At 41.6% G+C, this 18,438-nt stretch overlaps 1 protein-coding gene across 1 annotated transcript in view; it reads left to right on the top strand.

Annotated features, from left to right (window-relative positions):
• The window catches only part of CDC123 (cell division cycle 123), a 94,306-nt gene that overhangs the window by 28,722 nt on the left and 47,146 nt on the right, over window positions 1–18,438 (top strand). The window contains exons 7-8 of the mRNA XM_030568492.1: window positions 9,214–9,262; window positions 10,325–10,400. Coding sequence (XP_030424352.1) covers window positions 9,214–9,262; window positions 10,325–10,400 — 125 coding nt within the window. The remainder of the gene's footprint in view (window positions 1–9,213; window positions 9,263–10,324; window positions 10,401–18,438) is intronic.

The raw sequence follows: 18,438 nt of genomic DNA, 5'->3' as shown, positions 1-18,438 counted from the left end.
AATCTTTCTAGAAGTTCTATGATCTTTCGGGGATTTTCCCCAAAAGACCCTGACAACTGTCCCCACTCTTTCAAATCCCATTCTAGCCATCCTTTATATTCCACAATACTAGCATGTTGCAATCGTCCATCATTGCCCATATAAGGTTGATCGTGCACCTGTAAAGGCATCTCTCTAACTATACTTTCCTCAGAGGGGGGGCATGCACCCTGCCGTACCTGCTTGGACATAAGCCTAGTAACTACTCCTCCCGAGGTTTGCCCCTCCATTTCCTCCTCATCCTTCTGCACAAATTCCAATCTGGTATCCTGCAGATTCCCCTCTGCTACAAGGAGAGAGTCCCCCTGCGGAGGAATAGGGGCAGGTGCAGAGGGGACCAGCTGACGAGTCAAAACACGCCGTGGTCTACACCCTTCATCGAAATAACCTGGAGGGGGTTCACTCTCGGGAGAGTACCTGACTGCCATAATTTTTAAAGATTTCCACAGCTCTGCTGCTGTGTCTCAACAAAACCAGTAACATAACTGTCCCGGATGGTCTTTTTCGATCTGGCTCTTTACTCCTCTTAAGGCAGCCTGTTCGAAAGAGCCATACGAAGGCCACCTCATCTCCGGGTCGGCCAATACCGCGGTATACCCAGTCCAATTCCTTACACATAGTGTGTACAATTTCTTCCTAGACATTCCTGTCTGTACTGGGAGTTTCCCTTCGTTCCATAACTTATTTACAATCCCCAACGGACTCTCAAGAGGCACGCTAGTCCCTTGACCCATGGTGTCTGACCGGAGCCCTCCAACTGGCGTTTACCCTGCTGTCCAATACACGACCCCTCAATATTGAATTGGCTGGGAGAAATCTCCTGTGGCGCCTTGCCAATTCATATATGAGTGGTCTGACCACTGGACAGAGGTACCGCACCAGAAGGAATCCCGGACGAGCCCCCAAATTGTTAGGTAATAAAGCAAGTCCTCACTCACCTCTCCAACAACCAAGTTCGTGCGGAGTTGGTATTTGGGCACACAATTCTGTCAGAGACCAGACACAAATGCGTTGATCAACGGGCTCACACTAACCCAAAAGCTTTAGAATAAGTGTGGCCCCTTTATTAGGGGTGAGCATCAATATTTATACACAGAAGTAAACAAAGTGATTAATAAAAGATAATGGTCATGCATAATCAATCAAGATTTTACAGGAAAAGCAAGTTTAACAAGTAAATGCATAGAGATAAAGGCTAATGGCTACTTAATAAAGGGGGTGTCATGAGTAGTTTGCAGGTCAGTGCTTTGTTCGATAAAGGGTTCAGAAAGGATTATGCAGAGACGGCCAGTCTGGGTGTGTTTTGGCTCCAAAGTTCACCAAAAGTTTAGACCCAACAATACTAGGTTGTAAACTCCCCATGCAGGCCACATTCTTTATTCTGCAAACCACCCAGTTGTACTGTGTGTGAATGAAACGTTACGTATGTCTTGCCTTTATGTATTGTTGCAGCACACAAATGCATTGTTGTATAATTTATATTAAAAAAGCACCAGAAGTTCCAATCAAGGGTTGGGACCTAGATTGCCATACAAACACATAGTAATAAATAGTCCTTAAACTAGTGGTCTTGGGCTATGAGGGTGCTGTGATGCACCTCTTAGCAGCATTAATGCATCATCACACCTTTGAATTTGACTAGTCTCAGTGCATTATCTCATTATAAAAGGAATTTGGGCCTCTTTTCACTGAAATGTGCCATAACTTGAAACACTTTACTTGAAACACTTTCAAATTAATTACCAAAAAAACCTTTTTTTTGCAAGGCCTGAGTGGACTTGGATGAAACATATTTTAGTCATGGAGCATCAAGAGTACTCAAATGAAAAGTTCTATGAACCTGGAAGAAAGATTCATTGAGGGGATATAAATACATTTAAATAACTGGATCTTATTAGAGAAGAAATTGAACAATAATGCAGTTCAGTGAAAACCTGCACTATTCTCTTATTTTACAGCAAACCAGAGTAGGTTTTCTAGCTTTTTCCTGTGATTGGATTGTTCTCAGTTCACTCCTGTGTTGGACACGTCCGTATTTCTTTTCTAGTAATACTTCTCTGTCTGTTAAGTTTGGCTATTTAATGTTAGTCTTGTTCCATTGTATTTTAAAATGATGCCATGCCTTGGTAGGTGAGAGAACAGTATATCAGTACAATTTACTGAAGAGGGTTTAATAATCCAATGGAGGGTTTGCTTCTATCACCACTACGCGAATGGACACATTGAAATTTTAGTGCCAATCCCAGTGAGGCTGATGGAAAACGCTTTGGCCAAAGTAAACAGAAGACACTTATGAGCCCAGGGGCTTCATCGTTATTCATTATACAGGAGATATGTGTTGGCTTTGCTCTTTCCCTTAGCTCAAGGATAGATATTTAACTATTCTTAGTAAGGACTTCATTTTAGACTCTCAGTCCAGTTTGGATTTAATGGTCTCAGCCTTCTTGTATGATGACCCCAAGGCCTGCATGCTAGTTAATGGGATTGTGTCCCCTATTTTCTCATTGTATAAAGATACCCAGCAAGAGACCTTGGGCTTCTCGGCAAGTTGTGGTATAGGTAATTACAGTCTAATCTAAAGACTGACATGTTTTCAGTTGGGGAAAAGTTACACTTCACTTTCCCTCCTAAAAGCTATTTTTGTAATGTTAGTGTAAAATACTGTGGTAGTTTTTGCAAGAGTAGGCCTTAGTTTGTAATAGGATGAATTAGCCTGGACAATTTCTATTGATTTTTGAATGAGAGTTGTACCTACCTGGGGCAAAATTCATCCCACCTTAATCTGTAAAGCATTTTGGCCTCCTCCTAGATGAACTGTTGTAAATAAAAGGTAGTTGAATAAAACATCCTGCTTTTAATCCAGGCCGTTCATAGCATTCTTGAACTGCTAAATTATTCATATGAACATAAGCAGTCAAACAGGCTAAATGATTAGACTTGCTGAATCACAAGGTTGTCTCTATTAATTACGCTATTGATTAAATGCCAGCACCATAGACCTTGGCAAGCAAAAATTAGAAATGCAACTAGCGTATGGAAGTAAAATGCTGAGCAGGTGAAAACTGGAGACATTGTGTGCCCTCTCACTTGGATGGGCTTGTAAAAAAAAAAAAGAGAGAGAAATAGATTTGATTGTATTTAGTGGGATGAAAAAACTTTTTGCTCAGACATAAAACAGCCAAAAAACTTTTTATTAGACGTTTCTTTATATTTTGTTACCTTGTGCTCCTGAACTGTCCAACTAGTAAAAGAAGCTGTGTTGTTTGGGAGGTAGTGTGGTCTAATGGAAAAGACACTGAATGGGTTATGGATAGACCTGGTTTCTTATCCCAGCTCTGCCCATGACCTGCTTTGTGACCGAGGGCAAATCACCTCATTTCTCTGTGCTTCTTTCCCCTCCCACCCTCTGCATGTCTTGTTTGTTTATACCAAGCTGATTAGGTCAGGGTGGGATGGTGTTTGTGCTGTCTCTAGCACAATGAAGTCCCAATTTAAGTGCTACTGTAGTACAGATCATAAATAATATACAATCTGATTAGTCAGAGCATCTTAAATATGACTGGCTGCACTTCCAATGTTTAAACATTTGGCTTCTGACATGAAGCTGGCACTTCAATCGCTTTAAAATTGTTAGATATAGAACTTCCCTCATGGAACAGTAATAGAGTAACAAGGACTTAAACGCAGCACACGAATTACAGTGCAGTTAGTGTTATTTCTCTTTCATGTAAGCATTGTATTTTACCTACCTGATTTAACAGAAAACAGATTATTCAGGGTTTGGTGTGTGATATGAGCCTTAAGCCAGGTTTGTTTTTGGTTTTTTTTTTTTAAATAACCTAATGTAGTTCACAGGCAGTAAGAACTCCCCTGTTTTAACTGGATTCTGTATCAAGCTGAAAACCTTGTCCCTCCTGTAAACAAAACTTTCTTGTTTTGTTTTTATCTGCCTTTCAGTAAATGATTTTAGTATATAGTGGGATTCGCTCTGAGACATTTTCCACTTGGCTTATCCAGAACACCTTGTTCAGTTCTGAAAGAACAATTCATCCAGTTCTCTGGGATCCAAAAAACTCAGTTAAACTCCAGATTTCATCACTCAGATTCTTTTATTTGGCTTACAGCAAGCTATGCTGTGTTGATCAGACTCAAGCATAGGAGTGGGTATAGGGCATACCACACATCCAAAGTTATACAGAAAACCTTTTCCTTTATATACATTTACGCATTGAATTTACTATACATTGCATCGTACATCTTGTATTGGATTGGTTACCTTGTAGGAACCAATCCCTGTGCAGGATGCTGTGTCCATGTGTTGTCCACACTTGACCTACTCCTTACCTCATCTCTACATTCTTAATTTATCTTGTCAATTGTTAGTAAGTGGTTGTCCCCCATCTTATCTTATCTGGTTCACATTCTTTCCCCCCCACCTACTGATGTATTTACTTACTGTATTTAGCACAAATATTCTGTTTTCATCCTAATGATATGTTTACCTCTCTAATTCTATTGTCCAACAAATGAGGCCTCCCTTCATGTGTTAATTACTCAAGTCAGACCTCTAGTAGGCATCCTTCTCTCTGGATAAACCATGGATATGTGCCCCTGAGAGAGAGAGAATTTTTTCAATTATTTCATGGCAGCCGTGGCTGAAGAGACCCACTCGAGAGAGACAATCTGTTGCATCTGTCACATTTAAAGGTGGTGTTTCAACCTTTTGGGTTCTGTCTTATGCAAGCTCTTTTCTCCTCTGCCAAGCTGGACTGCTTTCTCTCGTAACTCTTGTCCACACTGCCCTTTTGTCGGTGGTGCTGGTGCGCATCCTCATCAAGAGTGCTTCCATCGACTTAAGAGGGAAAATGTGGGGGGGCCTGAGCGCCAGGGCTCTCTGCACCACGCACAGTTCCCCACCAGGAACGGGGCAGCCACACCGGGCTTCTTGGCTCCCTGCTTTACGTCAGCCTAACACTGTAGTGTAGATCAAGCCTCAAATTTCATATGATACACTTGAGTTAGGTTAACCTACCACCTGTATTAGCAGATCTTTGTTAAATTCTTGTTTCCAAAGGCTGTTGTCCTGAATGTGATCCTCCCAGTTATCCATGTCCATTTCATTGAGGTCTCGCTTACAGGCATCCGTGAAATACAATTTTGGGTGTCCTTTGGGTCTTCTTCCAGATGCCAGTTTGCCATAGAGGATGTCCTTTGGGATGTTCCCATCATCCATTCGGTGCACATGTCCAAGCCAGTGGAGGCATCTTTGTTTGAGGAGTGTTTGCATGCTGGCTCACTTGAGCACCTCAGTGCTAGTGACTCTGTCCCCTGCAGGAGATCCCAAAGATTTGGTGAAGACAATGCATATGAAAGCTGTTAAGTCTCTTTTCCTGATGAGAGTATAAGGTCCATACCTCATTCCTGTGCAAAAGTGTGCTGATAACACAGCAGCCTCTGGCTGCATGTACTACTAATACAGGTGGTAGGTTAACCTAACTCAAGTGTACCATATGCAATTTGAGGCTTCATCTACGCTACAGCTTTAGGTTGACGTAAGGCAGGGAGCCAAGAAGCCCAGTGTGGCTGCCCTGTTCCCGGCGTGGAGCTAAGAGCCCAGGCTCTCAGGCCCCCACATGTCCCCTCTTAAGTCCATGGAAGCACTCTTGGTGAGGACACACACCACTGGCACAAGAAGGGCAGTGTGGACATGAACCACTGCAGTAATTATTGAGGTGGTTGTAAGTCAACCTTACCATAGGCTGACTGATGTTTATAGCGTAGGCATGCCCTTAGACATTTGAAGATATCTTTTGGTTCAGTTTTCCATCATTTCTGTAAACTTAAAAGAACGTTTGGTGCAAGGCCCCTTTTGAGTGGCATATGAACCACCTCCTCCAACTTGCCTCAAGTGCTTTAAAGTAAAAATCTCTAACAATTAAATCTAAGGGTAGAGAAAAAGGGCCTGATCGAAAAGCCTGTTCAAGTCAGCGGGAAGACTTGTGTTCAGGCTTTGGATCAGACTGTAAGGCTGTAGTATTCTTCAGGTACAAAATAACTGTTACAATTTTCATTACAACTTTGATGGTTTGTTTTATTATCCACAAGAGTAATTACAGTGATTTGCAAATCAATTTGTGGCCCCTTTAATGTGATGTGTACTGCAGGCATTGTAAATCCTGGTAAATCACGTCACTCCTTTTTATGGGCAAAGGGTGAGCTGAATTAAACAGCATATATCTGTTCAATGCAGTGATGTGTGTTAGCAATTATGTACCAGTGGGGATTCGTATACTTGTGAAATATACAAAAAGGGATCTTTCTCCTGTTTACCTGTTAATAAGATTTCAATAAATAAAATGGAGACCAACCATATTTCTTGAACGCTCTATAAGCTGAAGGGGTTAGGTCTTTCAGCCTCTGCTAGTGTCTGAAACATAAGTTCTGACACAGTTTCAAAAATAGGATCCCTAGAATCTCCTAATTGTGCATGTGTGCAAATTATTTGCTGCTGTTCCCAGTGCTTTTAAACCTTAAGTGTTTAGGTTAGAGGAACTCTGCTCAGCCTCTTGCTTCCATTGTTCAAGGAAAGCCTCATCTGTCACAGATCAGTAACTGGATGGCTTTGGCTGTGCCTGTTAACACTCAGTACCAAATAAGTTTGGTTTAAAATAGTCAGTGCTAACACTTAATAGAATGAATACATTCAAGACGCTCTTAAGGGCTAGCGGTGCATTATCTTATGGGAAACATTCATGGCAATTTCCAGCAGGAGAAAGAAGGATTCATAGATTACTTTTTTTTAAACATTTTTCCACTTTAGCTTTGACTGGACTCAGGTGTGTTTCATTGTGAACGTACGAATGGCCATACAAGGTCAGACCCAATGGTCAATGTAGCTTGGTATCCAGTCTTCCGTCAGTGACCAAATGCCAGATGCCTCAGAGGGAATGAACAGAACAGGGAAATTATCAAGTGATCCAGCCCCTGTTGTTCACTCCCAGCTTTTGGCAGTTAGAGGCTTGACCTTTCCAGACTACTGTACCCCTTACAGGAATCTGATTTGTCTTGCGTACCCCAAGTTTCACCTCACTTAAGAACTACTTGCTTACAAAATCAGACATAAAAATACAGAAGTGTCACAGCACACACTATTGCTGAAAAATTGCTGACTTTCTCACTTTTATGATATAATTACAAAACTAATCATTTGGAATATAAATATTGTACGTACATTTCAGTTTATAGTATATAGAGCAGTATAAACAAGTCATTATCTGCCTGAAATTTTAGTTTGTACTGACTTTGTTACTGCTTTTTATGCAGCCTGGTGAAATGCTAAGCAAATCTCTAGATGAATTAATGTATCCCCTGGAAGATGTCTGCATATCCCCAGGAGTACATGTACCCTGGTTAAGAACCACTGGCTCAGTACACCCAGAGCATGAGGTTGCATCACTGACCATCTTGACTAATCGTCTTTGATGGACCTACCCTCCATTAATTTATCTAATTCTTTTTTGAACCCCATTATAGTTTTGGCCTTCACAATGTGCCCTGGCAATGAGTTCCACAGGTGGATTGTGCATTGTGTGAAGTGAACTTCCTTTAGTTTGCTTTAAACCTGCTGCCTATTAATTTAATCAGTTGACCCCTAGTTCTAGTGTTTTGGGAAGGGGTAAAGAGCAGATAGGGGCAACACATCTTGAAGAACCTCCACTTACAGGTAAGAAACCTCCTCTTACTTACTTAATCTTTACTGAATTTGGATAAGTCTCGTCACTTTTGAGAGGGCACTCGGTTGTTACCCTTTTAACCAGCTTGTTCTCACGGTTGAGCTGTTCACCAAATGGTAGGCATTTTACTGACAGCTCAAATGAGATTGGGAGCTCTACTTTTAGAAAGAAGATATACTTTTGTTATCATTCCTTTGAAAGTTACAGGATTATTTTTGTAGTGTTCATAATTACTCCGATGAAAATATAGAGATTACATAATAGTTGGCATTGGGATAACTGCTTCTATTCTTACTGGCTAATGAATGAAGGAATAAGAGACTAACTCACGAGAGAAAAAGCTTTGGTGTCTGCCTACAGATATCTAATGTGTGTGAATAACATGGAAGCAGGGATATTTTGGGGTTTTGTTTGTTTCTATCTTTCAAGATCTGTTCTTCTAAATGCATTATTTATTGTTGTTGACTCAGAAAGATGCCATGCTCTGGTATAGGCAGTGGCAAGTTAAACTGCTTTGCTCCTCCCATTGATGGAAAGGAAAAGTAGATTCACTGTTTCTGTAAGAATCATAGTGATATCGCTTGGTTCACTGAAGGGTGCATTGCTTTAGGAAGTTACCAGAGAAAGGTACTTGGAGACATTTGCTCCAAGCAATGTAATGAAACTAGAACATCAAAGTGCGTGCTATTTCTGTGTCAGTGCAATCATATCAGGATAACTATTTAAGAGGAAGGCAAAGTGTAGTTATCACAAGCAAATAATATCTTGGCAATGAAGAAGTACTTTGAAGGGACACCATCAATATAACTGTCATACATGATAAACAAATACTTTTCTCTGCTACTAATAAATTCTTAAATCATTAAGAGTACTTTTCACTTTTTTTGTACTGTTTATCTTTTTGCATTTCTCTTAGCGTGGTCAATGAAAATCCAAGAAAGTCAGTTTCACTTTGAGGTTGTTAGTGCTACAGTGTTGATGTTCCAACCATTTCTAGGGAAATACCCATTGTTAAAAAGCAATAGTTTGGATCAGAATGTTATGTGTTGTTGTAGAAGCTTTTTTATTGGTTGAAGGTTACTCTGACGCAGTTTAACTTTGACTCAAATCTAACTTATAGTGTCTCCTTTTTAAAATAATTTTCTCCCTTTTCTCTAACCTGTCTTAAGTTAACTTCTCTATGAAGTTCATGCCCAAGAAAGGCTTTTCCTTAATTGGTGATAGGTGATCTCTGTGAGTCATTTGACTAACTGTCCGGGTGTGCCAAGGAAGAGGCATTTACCAATGGCAAACCCATACTTGTTTTTTACTTCTAGAGTTAAAATCTCTTAGAAATGCTTAACAGTGCCTTCGTGATGCATGGTTCCAGTTTGTAATGCTTGCTCTGAATAAAAACAGTTTTATGTACAATAGATCTTGACAGTGTAATTTATTTTTCCAGATTTATTCACTGTACTGATGATACCCCTGATCCTTGCTTGGAATATGAGGTAAGACTCCTCTCCTGGCTCTAGATAATTTAAGTATTTTACCCTTGGGAGGGCTGATACTTATGCTTGGATGACACCAAGATAACACTTCAGTGCTTGTGGGGAAAAAAGAAAAAAGCCAGACTAATAGTTACGGAAATGGATGAGCATCTCTCTCTGTTTGTCCACACACCAGATACATTGCAAGCAGTGGCCCTACAAGCTTCTCCATAATACTTTCCCAGAGCGTGTCAACTTTGACCCCAGAGGGGAAACTTGAATGGCTGAGGGAGTTGTTCATTCTCTAAATGGCCTATTTTAGTCCTTAGCCTTTCTGCTGGGACTGCCAGCGGGCAGACCAATTGAGGTGGCTTTACGTTGTCCACTGAGAACAGGACAGAGGCACCAACTCCTTTTGCCTAGACTTGGTCACTGTTGAATGTACTAGATTTGAACCACTGACCTAGGTATAGTGCATTAGTGATCCCTTTAAGTATTAAGTTGAAGTATCTTCGAAGTCCATTGTATTGAATGAGAAGCTAGGTATGTAAATCTTCCATTTAGCTGTGGTGACTGTTCGGATCTTATGCACTCATTAACAGTGGCTTATTTTTGCACAATGGCAGAGTCCCTAAAATTGCGATTGGCTGTATTCTTTGGAATCGCATGGCAGAGCCTGAGTCTTAAAACAGTGTTCAAGTACACATCTGTGAAATGCCATGCTTGTCTTTAAATGTTTATTGCTTTTCATATTTGAGTTCTGTCATGCTAGTGGAGTATAGGGGGAGAGATCCAATGGGCAAAATTATGGTGTATTAGAGATAAAATTTTGTTTTTACATGTATTTTTCACAGGTAAATAAGTGACAAGATACGATTTCAAAGAAATTTGGCTTATTTGCCAAGATAATTACACCCATTACAATTGTGAGGGGTTTTCCCCTTGTATTAAGAGTATCCTGTGATATTTTTCTTAACAGCAGGTACTATCTTAAGACCAAAATATGTGTGTGTTGACAAAAAGAGTCAATTCGTTCTCTTAAGCCATATTTTGACATGTTGTTGTATTTTTTTTTTCCTGTAGCTTGTGCTTCGAAAATGGTGTGAATTAATTCCTGGGGCAGAATTCAGATGCTTTGTGAAAGAAAACAAACTTATAGGTGAGGATCTTCTTAAAGGCTCCATAGTATTCACTGGGGTATCTAAGGTTTGCTCCTATTCCTTTAAAAACAGTAGAACATGAAAAACTTTCTTCCCCTATCACAACACTGTCTTCATAGGATTCTTATTCCTTCTTGCTTCTATCTATATTTGTTTTACCTTTTGGGTTTAATTTTTTTTCCTTCTGTCATATTAAACATGATGAGTTAAATTCTGTTCTGCATTAAATCCAACAGCCTGACAACATATTTATGCCCAGCAGGATGGTGGATATATCCTTGAAATCTGTGGATAGACTGTGCAGAAAGCCACTGCAAAGAATTAGGTTTTTTGGAGTGGTCATCAAGGGTATGGGTCACATGTTCAGGGCTCTAATCTGGCCATGATCCTGTAGTTAAAAGCTATTGTGTGAGGTACTGCAGGTCACACGCTGATGCTTTATCAATGCATATGTTTTCGGGACCAGAATACATGTATCTTGAATTTGACCTAACCTACTTGGAGACCTGGCAAGGGGTCAGAATCCAGGGGGGACAAGAAGGAATATAAATGCGAAATCTAATGAACATCTTAGATCAGGGATCGGCAACCTTTGGCATGCAGCCTATTAGGGAAATCCACTGGTGGGCTGGGCTGGTTTGTTTAGCTGCAGTGTCCGCAGGTTCAGCCGATCGCAGCTCCCGCTGGCCACGGCTCACCGTTCCAGGCCAATGGGGGCTGCGGGAAGTGGCGGCCAGCACGTCCCTTGGCCCTCACAACTTACCAATGCAAGATGTATGGGGAATAAACGGGAAGAACTAGAAATACTAATGAATAACCACAATTATGACATGACTGGCATCACAGAGACTTGGTGTGGTAATTCACAGGACTAGAATATCGATAAAGAAGTATACAGCTTGTTCAGGAAGGACAGGCAGGGAAAAAAGGAAGGAGGTGTGTTGCCTTGTATGTCAAAGATGTACACACGTGCACTGAGGTTAAGATAGAAGTGAGAGGCAGACCGGTTGAAAATCTCTGGGTAAGGATAAAAGGGGTAAAAAACTAAGGGTGGCATTATAGTAGGGCTACCTAACCAAGAAGAAGAGGTGGATGGGGCTTTTTTTCTTTAAGAACTAACACAATCATCCTAAGCACAGGACTCGGAGGTGATGATGAACTCTATTACTTAGACTTCTGTAGGGAAAATAATACAGCAAGGTACAGATTATCCAACAAGTTCTTTGAATGCATAGAAGACAACTTTTGATTACAGAATGTGGAGAAAGCAAGTAGGGGAGAGGCTGTTTTAGATTTGATTCTGACAAATAGGGAAGAACTGATTGAGAATTTGAAGGTGGAAGACAGCTTGGGTGAACATGATCTTGAAATGGTAGAGTTCATGATTCTAAGGGATGGTAGAAGAGAAAACAGCAGAAAAAAGACAATGGACTTCAAGAAGTCAAACTCAGATAATTGGTAGGTAAGATCCCATAGGAAGCAAGTCTAAGGGAAGAAAATTCAGGAGAGCTGGCAGTGTTTTAAAGAGACATTATTAAGGTCACAAGAGCAAACTATCCCAGTGCATAGGAAAGATAGAAGCTATCGTAAGAGACCACTCTGGCTTAGCCAGAAGATCTTCAATGACCTAAAACTCCAAAAAAGAGCCATACAAAAAGTGGAAGCTAGAGCTTGGTCAAATTATGAAGGATGAATATATTTTAAAAAAACAACCAAACAAACATATAGGGACAAAATTAGAAAGGCCACGGAAAAACTAGATTAAACTAAGCTAGGGATACAAAGGGTAACAAAAAAGAATATTTTACAAATACATGAGACATGAGGAGTGCCAAGGACAGGGTAGACCCACTACTCAATGAGGAAGGAAAGACAATAACAGAAAACGTAGCAATGGCTGAAGTGTTCAATGCCTTTTTTCTTTCAAAGCAACAAAAATTCCCATGGCACCTTATAGACTAACAGACATTTTGGAGCATGAGCTTTCGTTGGTGAATACTCACTTGGTCAGATAGTTTTCATGAAAAAGGTTAGCAGTGATCAAACGACTAACAGTGAATATCAGTGCAAATTGGCTAGGATCTGAGGCTAAAATAGGGAAGGAACAAGTCAGCATGTTCAAACAAACAAATCAGAAAACTTCAAGTTGGCAGGGCCTGATGAAATGAATCCTTGAATACTTAAGGAACTGGCTGAAGAGATCTCTGAGCCATTAGTGGCTATCTGTGAGAACTCTTGGAGGATGGGAGAGATCCCCGAGGACCAGAAAAGGACAAATATAAGACCTGTCTATAAAAAGGGGAATAAGAACACCCTAGGGAATTATAGACCAGTCAGCTTAACTTTAGTAACTGAAAAGATAACGAAACAAATAATCAAACAATCAGTTTGTAAGCACTTAGAAGATAATAAGTAATGGCAGCATGGATTTGTCAAGAACGAATCGTGGTATAACTGGTCTATGACAGGGTAATGAGCCTTGTGGATGGGGGAGAAAGCAGTAGATATGATAATCTCGACTTTAGTAAGGCTTTTGATACTGTCTCACATGACCCTCTCATAAGCAAATTCAGGAAATATAGCTTAGACAAACCTACTATAAGGTGGGTGCACAACTGATTGGAAAACTGTACTCAGAGAAAACAACCTAATTTCCCCCATACTAATTTCTCTCACTGTTACTCACACCTTCTTGTCAACTGTTTGAAATGGGCCACTCTCATTACCACTACAAAAGTTATTTTTCATCCCTTGGTATCCTGCTGCTAATTGAATTGTCCCGTTAGACTGACCTCACACTTGGTAAGGCAATTCCCATCTTTTCATGTATTTATACCTGCTCCTGTATTTTCCACTCCATGCACCTGATGAAGTGGGTTCTAGCCCATGAAAGCTTATACCCAAATAAATTCGTTAGTCTCTAAGGTGCCACGATGACTCCTCATTGTTTTTGCTGATACAGACTAACATGGCTATCACTCCGAAACCTGTACACAGAGAGTAGTTGTCAATGGTTCACAGTCAAGATGTACAGGCATATTAAGTGGGGTCCCACAGGGATCTGTTTTGAGTCTGGTTCTATTCAATATCTTATTATAATTCAAAATGATCTTGACAAACTGGAGAAATGCGTAGGATGAAATTCAATAAGGACAAATGCAAAGTACGACACTTAGGAAGGAATAATGAATTGCACAAATGCAAAATGGGAAATGACTACCTAGGAAGGGATACTGGAGAAAAGGATCTAGGGGTTATAGTGGATCACAAACTAAATGAGAGTCGTCAACACGATACTGTTGGGGAAAAAAAGCAGACATCATTCTGGGATGTATTAGCAGCAGTGTTGTAAGGAAGACATTAGAAGTAATAGCAAACAATATCAGAGCTTGCAATTTAACATAAGAATATTGACTACCTTTTCACAGGCATATTCTTAATCCATGTATGTAAAGCAGGGAGCTTGTGAACTTAGTTGAATTTTTAATTACTAATAGTACTGCAAACAGTTGTAATCCATATGTCTGTATTGAGAGGTTTGGGCTTTCTCTTTTCATAAGTTACTCATGCTGTAATAATAGAATGTTCAGCAGGGTTTTGTGCAGTTGGTCGTGTTTTTGTATCTAGTGTCAAAACTTCTGTCACTTAAAATATATGTTAAGTGTATCAGGTTTGAATAATCCCTATTGATACCGATTTAAACCAGTGTCTTCTAAACAAAGAAAATGTCTGCAACTGTGAGCCTCAAATGCAAGGCAGCTTATCATTTTATGAAGCTTTGCATACAAGAGATCACTCTGTTGAAGTGAATTAGCGAAACAACACCTTGGGTTTCATTCCAGTGAAGCAAATCATTATGAAAGTTGCTTTTCTATCAATTTTAAGATACTGTGAGACTGTATTTGGATTTAACCTGAGAGCATTATAAATGAAGGCATTTTTCCCTTCACACATTTTACTGAGGGCCTATCGATTTGAATCAAATGAGAGCCTTCCTGCTTTCCTAGATTTTGTCTGCTATCCTAGACTGTGTCTTGTCTCCTGACGAGCAGTCATGACCACTGTCCCTTTCACTATACAGAGCTAAGTTCCTCCCCTCTCTGCACTGTGTCCAGCCTCCTCTGCCCTGGCTGGTTGCCCAGCACTGCATCAAGTAAAGAGCATGGGAGAAAAACTTCCTGGCAGAAGTAGGCAGGGTGAGAAGAGACTTCTTCAGGGAGTCCTAAGTAGCTGCAATATCCAGAAAACAACTGGGGCACAAGGTGGCCACATAACCTTCCTGCTCACTGTGATTAAAAGGTCAATCTTCCTTTGTTAACTGTAGGATTAGCAGGTATCCAAAGGGTTAAATATATAATAAAACATAAGTGTGATATAATGCTGAGAGTTTCAGTTAGAATCTTTTTTCCCCCTCCTATATTTCCCTCTAGATGTATTACAGGCCCTTAGCTGCTAAATTCCAATTTTAAAAATGTAATGACAAAGGACCTTCCCATCTATGTAAAGATGTTACCTATAAAATAGCCACATTAGAAAAGGTTTGGCTGCGTACATCGGATGCAGCTGGGGCTAATTTGCCCCACTCCATTTTAGAGCTGGAATTATTTTTTTAAATTAAGTCCCTGGCCATTAACATCAAGCAGCCACCATCTCCAGATTACAGCCAGTTCAGTAGTAACCTGTCCAGATGGGACACCAAGCAGATGGCAATTTAAAAATATTTACACAGTGTTTGTAGACAATGCTGGAGGATACTCAAAGAATCTGCACATTCAAATAGCAGCAGCAGCAGCCGCTGCCATATTTCAGGGCCTTCAGAGGCCTCTGTGGGAACATCATAATGTCAAGCTAGCTTTAAAGCTTGAATCTAGAGAGCCACACTTGTGCTAACTGCTATATGGCAGTGACAGGTGAGCACAGAGGAAGGTTTAAGAGTGGCAGACTGACATGTTCAATTCTTGTCTTCATCAGCTGCTCAGTACTAAGTGGCAGGACAAGATCAGAAATGAGGACATTCACAGCTGAACCCAGCAACCACCTCAATCAGTGCTGATTCAGTTTTTGTGGCTTTCTTGGTATGGACATATTATTAGGATGGAAGACCCATGAATTACAAAGCATACGGACCAAGGAATGCTGCAACATGATTGGCAATCATGTGGTCACCCAAAGCTTCGGTGGTGCCATGAAATTGCCAGTAATGGACATAGACTGAACATCCAGCCTTACTACCTTAAGGGTCAAAGTAGAAATCCATTGGAATGGCACTCGATTTTCACGGAGGCTATTTCCTTTTGAGATTTTATCATTTTGATGATGATTTTAAGAGCTCCTATACAGGAGGTGTTATACCCTTGAAAGAGGGTTACGTGAGCTCCCATTTTGTCTTGTGCAGCTGCAGCAGTTAGTATTGCTTCCAGAGCTGTGTGCCGCTTAGCTTCAATGACTCTGGATGTACAGACAGAAGTAAAGAGCTACCTTGGCTTCTGTCAGCACAGCAAAATAAGTGTTCTGCAGCAGGATGCAGTAGTCAGCTGTGACTCTTCTTTTCTGATTCAATCTCTCTGACGCTTTGAGCAGGGGGTTGGACTAAATGAACTCCTGAGGTCTCTTCCGACCCTAATCTTCTATGATTCTGGGTATGTCTACACTACAGGATTATTCCGATTTTACATAAACCGGTTTTGTAAAACAGATTGTATAAAGTCGAGTGCACACGGCCACACTAAACGCATTAATTCGGTGGTGTGCGTCCATGTACCGAGGCTAGCATTGATTTCCGGAGCGTTGCACTGTGGGTAGCTATCCCGTAGCTATCCCATAGTTCCCGCAATCTCCCCTGCCCATTGGAATTCTGGGTTGAGAGCCCAACGCAAAAACAGTGTCGCGGGTGATTCTGGGTAAATGTCGTCACTCAGTCCTTCCTCCGTGAAAGCAATGACAGACAATCATTTTCCCCCTTTTTCCCTGGATTGCCCTGGCAGACGCCATAGCATGGCAACCATGGAGCCCGTTTTGCCTTTTGTCACTGTCACCGTATGTCTACTGGATGCTGCTGACAGACACGGTACTGCAGTGCTACACAGCAGCATTCATTTGCCTTTGCAAGGTAGCAGAGATGTTACCATCCCTATTGCACCATCTGCCATGCCATTGTAAATTGGCAATGAGATGACGGTTATCAGTCGTTCTGTACCATCTGCTATCATGGGTGCTCCTGGCTGGCCTCGCTGAGGTCGGCCGGGGGTGCATGGACAAAAATGGGAATGATTCCCTGGGTCATTCCCTTCTTTATGTTTTGTCTAAAAATAGAGTCAGTCCTGCCTAGAATATGGGGCGAGTGTACTAGAGAACCAGAGAGCACAGCCGCTCCGTGTCAGAGCCCCAGAGATCCTGAAGAAATGATGAGCTGCATGCCATTCTAGGGGGTGCCCCTGCAACAACCCCACCCGTTACTTCCCTCTTCTCCCAACCCTCCTGGGCTACCGTGGCAGTATCCCCCCCATTTGTGTGATGAAGTAATAAAGAATGCAGCAATAAGAAACACTGACTTTTTAGTAAGATAAAATGAGGGGGAGGCAGCCTCCAGCTGCTATGATAGTCCAGGCAGTACAGAATCTTTTCTTTAGACATGAAAGGGGGGGCTGATAGAGCTCAGTCTCCGGTTGCTATGATGAGGACGGTTACCAGCCGTTCTGTATCATCTGCCAGGAATGACCGAGAGTCATTCCCATTTTTACCTAGGCGCCCCCGGCTGACCTTGCCAAGACCAGCCAGGAGCATTCATGGACTGATGATGACGATGGCAGACGGTACAATATGACTGCTATCTACCAGGAAGGGGATGCTGGTGTTCAGCACTGCAGCACCCTGTCTACCAGCAGCATGCAGTAGACATAGGGTGACATTGAAAAAAGGCAAGAAATGTTTTTTTTCTCTTTTCTTTCGGAGGAGGGGGAAGGGTGTAAAGTGACGACATATACCCTGAAACACCCGGGAAAATGTTTTTGATCCTTCAGGCATTGGGAGCTCAGCCAAGAATGCAAATGTTTTTCAGAGACTGCTGGGGACTGTGGGATAGCTGGAGTCCTCAGTCCCCACTCCCTCCCTCCATGAGCGTCCATTTGTATCTTTGGCTTTCCGTTACGCTTGTCACACAGCACTGTGCTGAGTCCCTGCTGTGGCCTCGTCTATCATAGCATGGAGATTTTTTCAAATGCTTTGTCATTTAGTCTTCTGTAACGGAGCTCTGATAGAACAGATTTGTCTCCTCAGACAGCGATCAGATCCAGTATCTCCTGGACAGTCCATGCTGGAGCTCTTTTTGGATTTGGGACTGCATCGCCACCCGTGCTGATCAGAGCTCCATGCTGGGCAAACAGTTAAATTAAATTCAAAAGTTCGCGGGGTTTTTCCTGTCTACCTGGCCAGTGCATCTGAGTTCAGATTCCCTTCCAGAGCAGTCACAATGGTGCACTGTGGGATACCGCCCGGAGGCCAATACCGTCGATTTGCGGCCACACTAACCCTAATCCGACATGGCAATACTGATTTCAGCGCTACTCCTCTCATCAGGGAGGAGTACAGAAACCGGTTTAAAGAGCCCTTTATATCAATATAAAGGGCCTCGTTGTGTGGACGGGTGCAGGGTTAAATCAGTTTAAAGCTGCTAAATTTGGTTTAAACGCATAGTGTAGACCAGGCCTCTATGATTTGTGTTTGAAAAAAGGTGTTTTGCTCAGCTTCTTTTGACCTGACAGGCTTTGACGTAGGTTTTGTTTTCACAGCATTGTTAGCTACAGGTATAACTCAAGTGTTGCCCCTAATCCAACTTGTGCCCACACACAAAATCTCTAGTTCAAGTTAAGTGGGATTTTAAGCTTGAGGTAGCTTGCCCGTCGGAGGGTTGGCTTGAGAACCACTGAAGGTCAAGCTAGTAATGCAGTGAGAACTCAGCTTTAGGCTTTTGATGGAAAAGGGAGTTACTAAAAACGTGGGAAATCGAGAGAGTGTCCTCGTATAGTGAATGTGGCAAAC

The sequence above is a fragment of the Gopherus evgoodei genome, chromosome 1, assembly GCF_007399415.2.
Source record: "Gopherus evgoodei ecotype Sinaloan lineage chromosome 1, rGopEvg1_v1.p, whole genome shotgun sequence".
Classification (NCBI taxonomy): domain Eukaryota; kingdom Metazoa; phylum Chordata; order Testudines; family Testudinidae; genus Gopherus; species Gopherus evgoodei.
The sequence above is the reverse complement of the archived record's forward strand: the minus strand, read 5'-3'. Positions and strand labels throughout refer to the sequence as shown.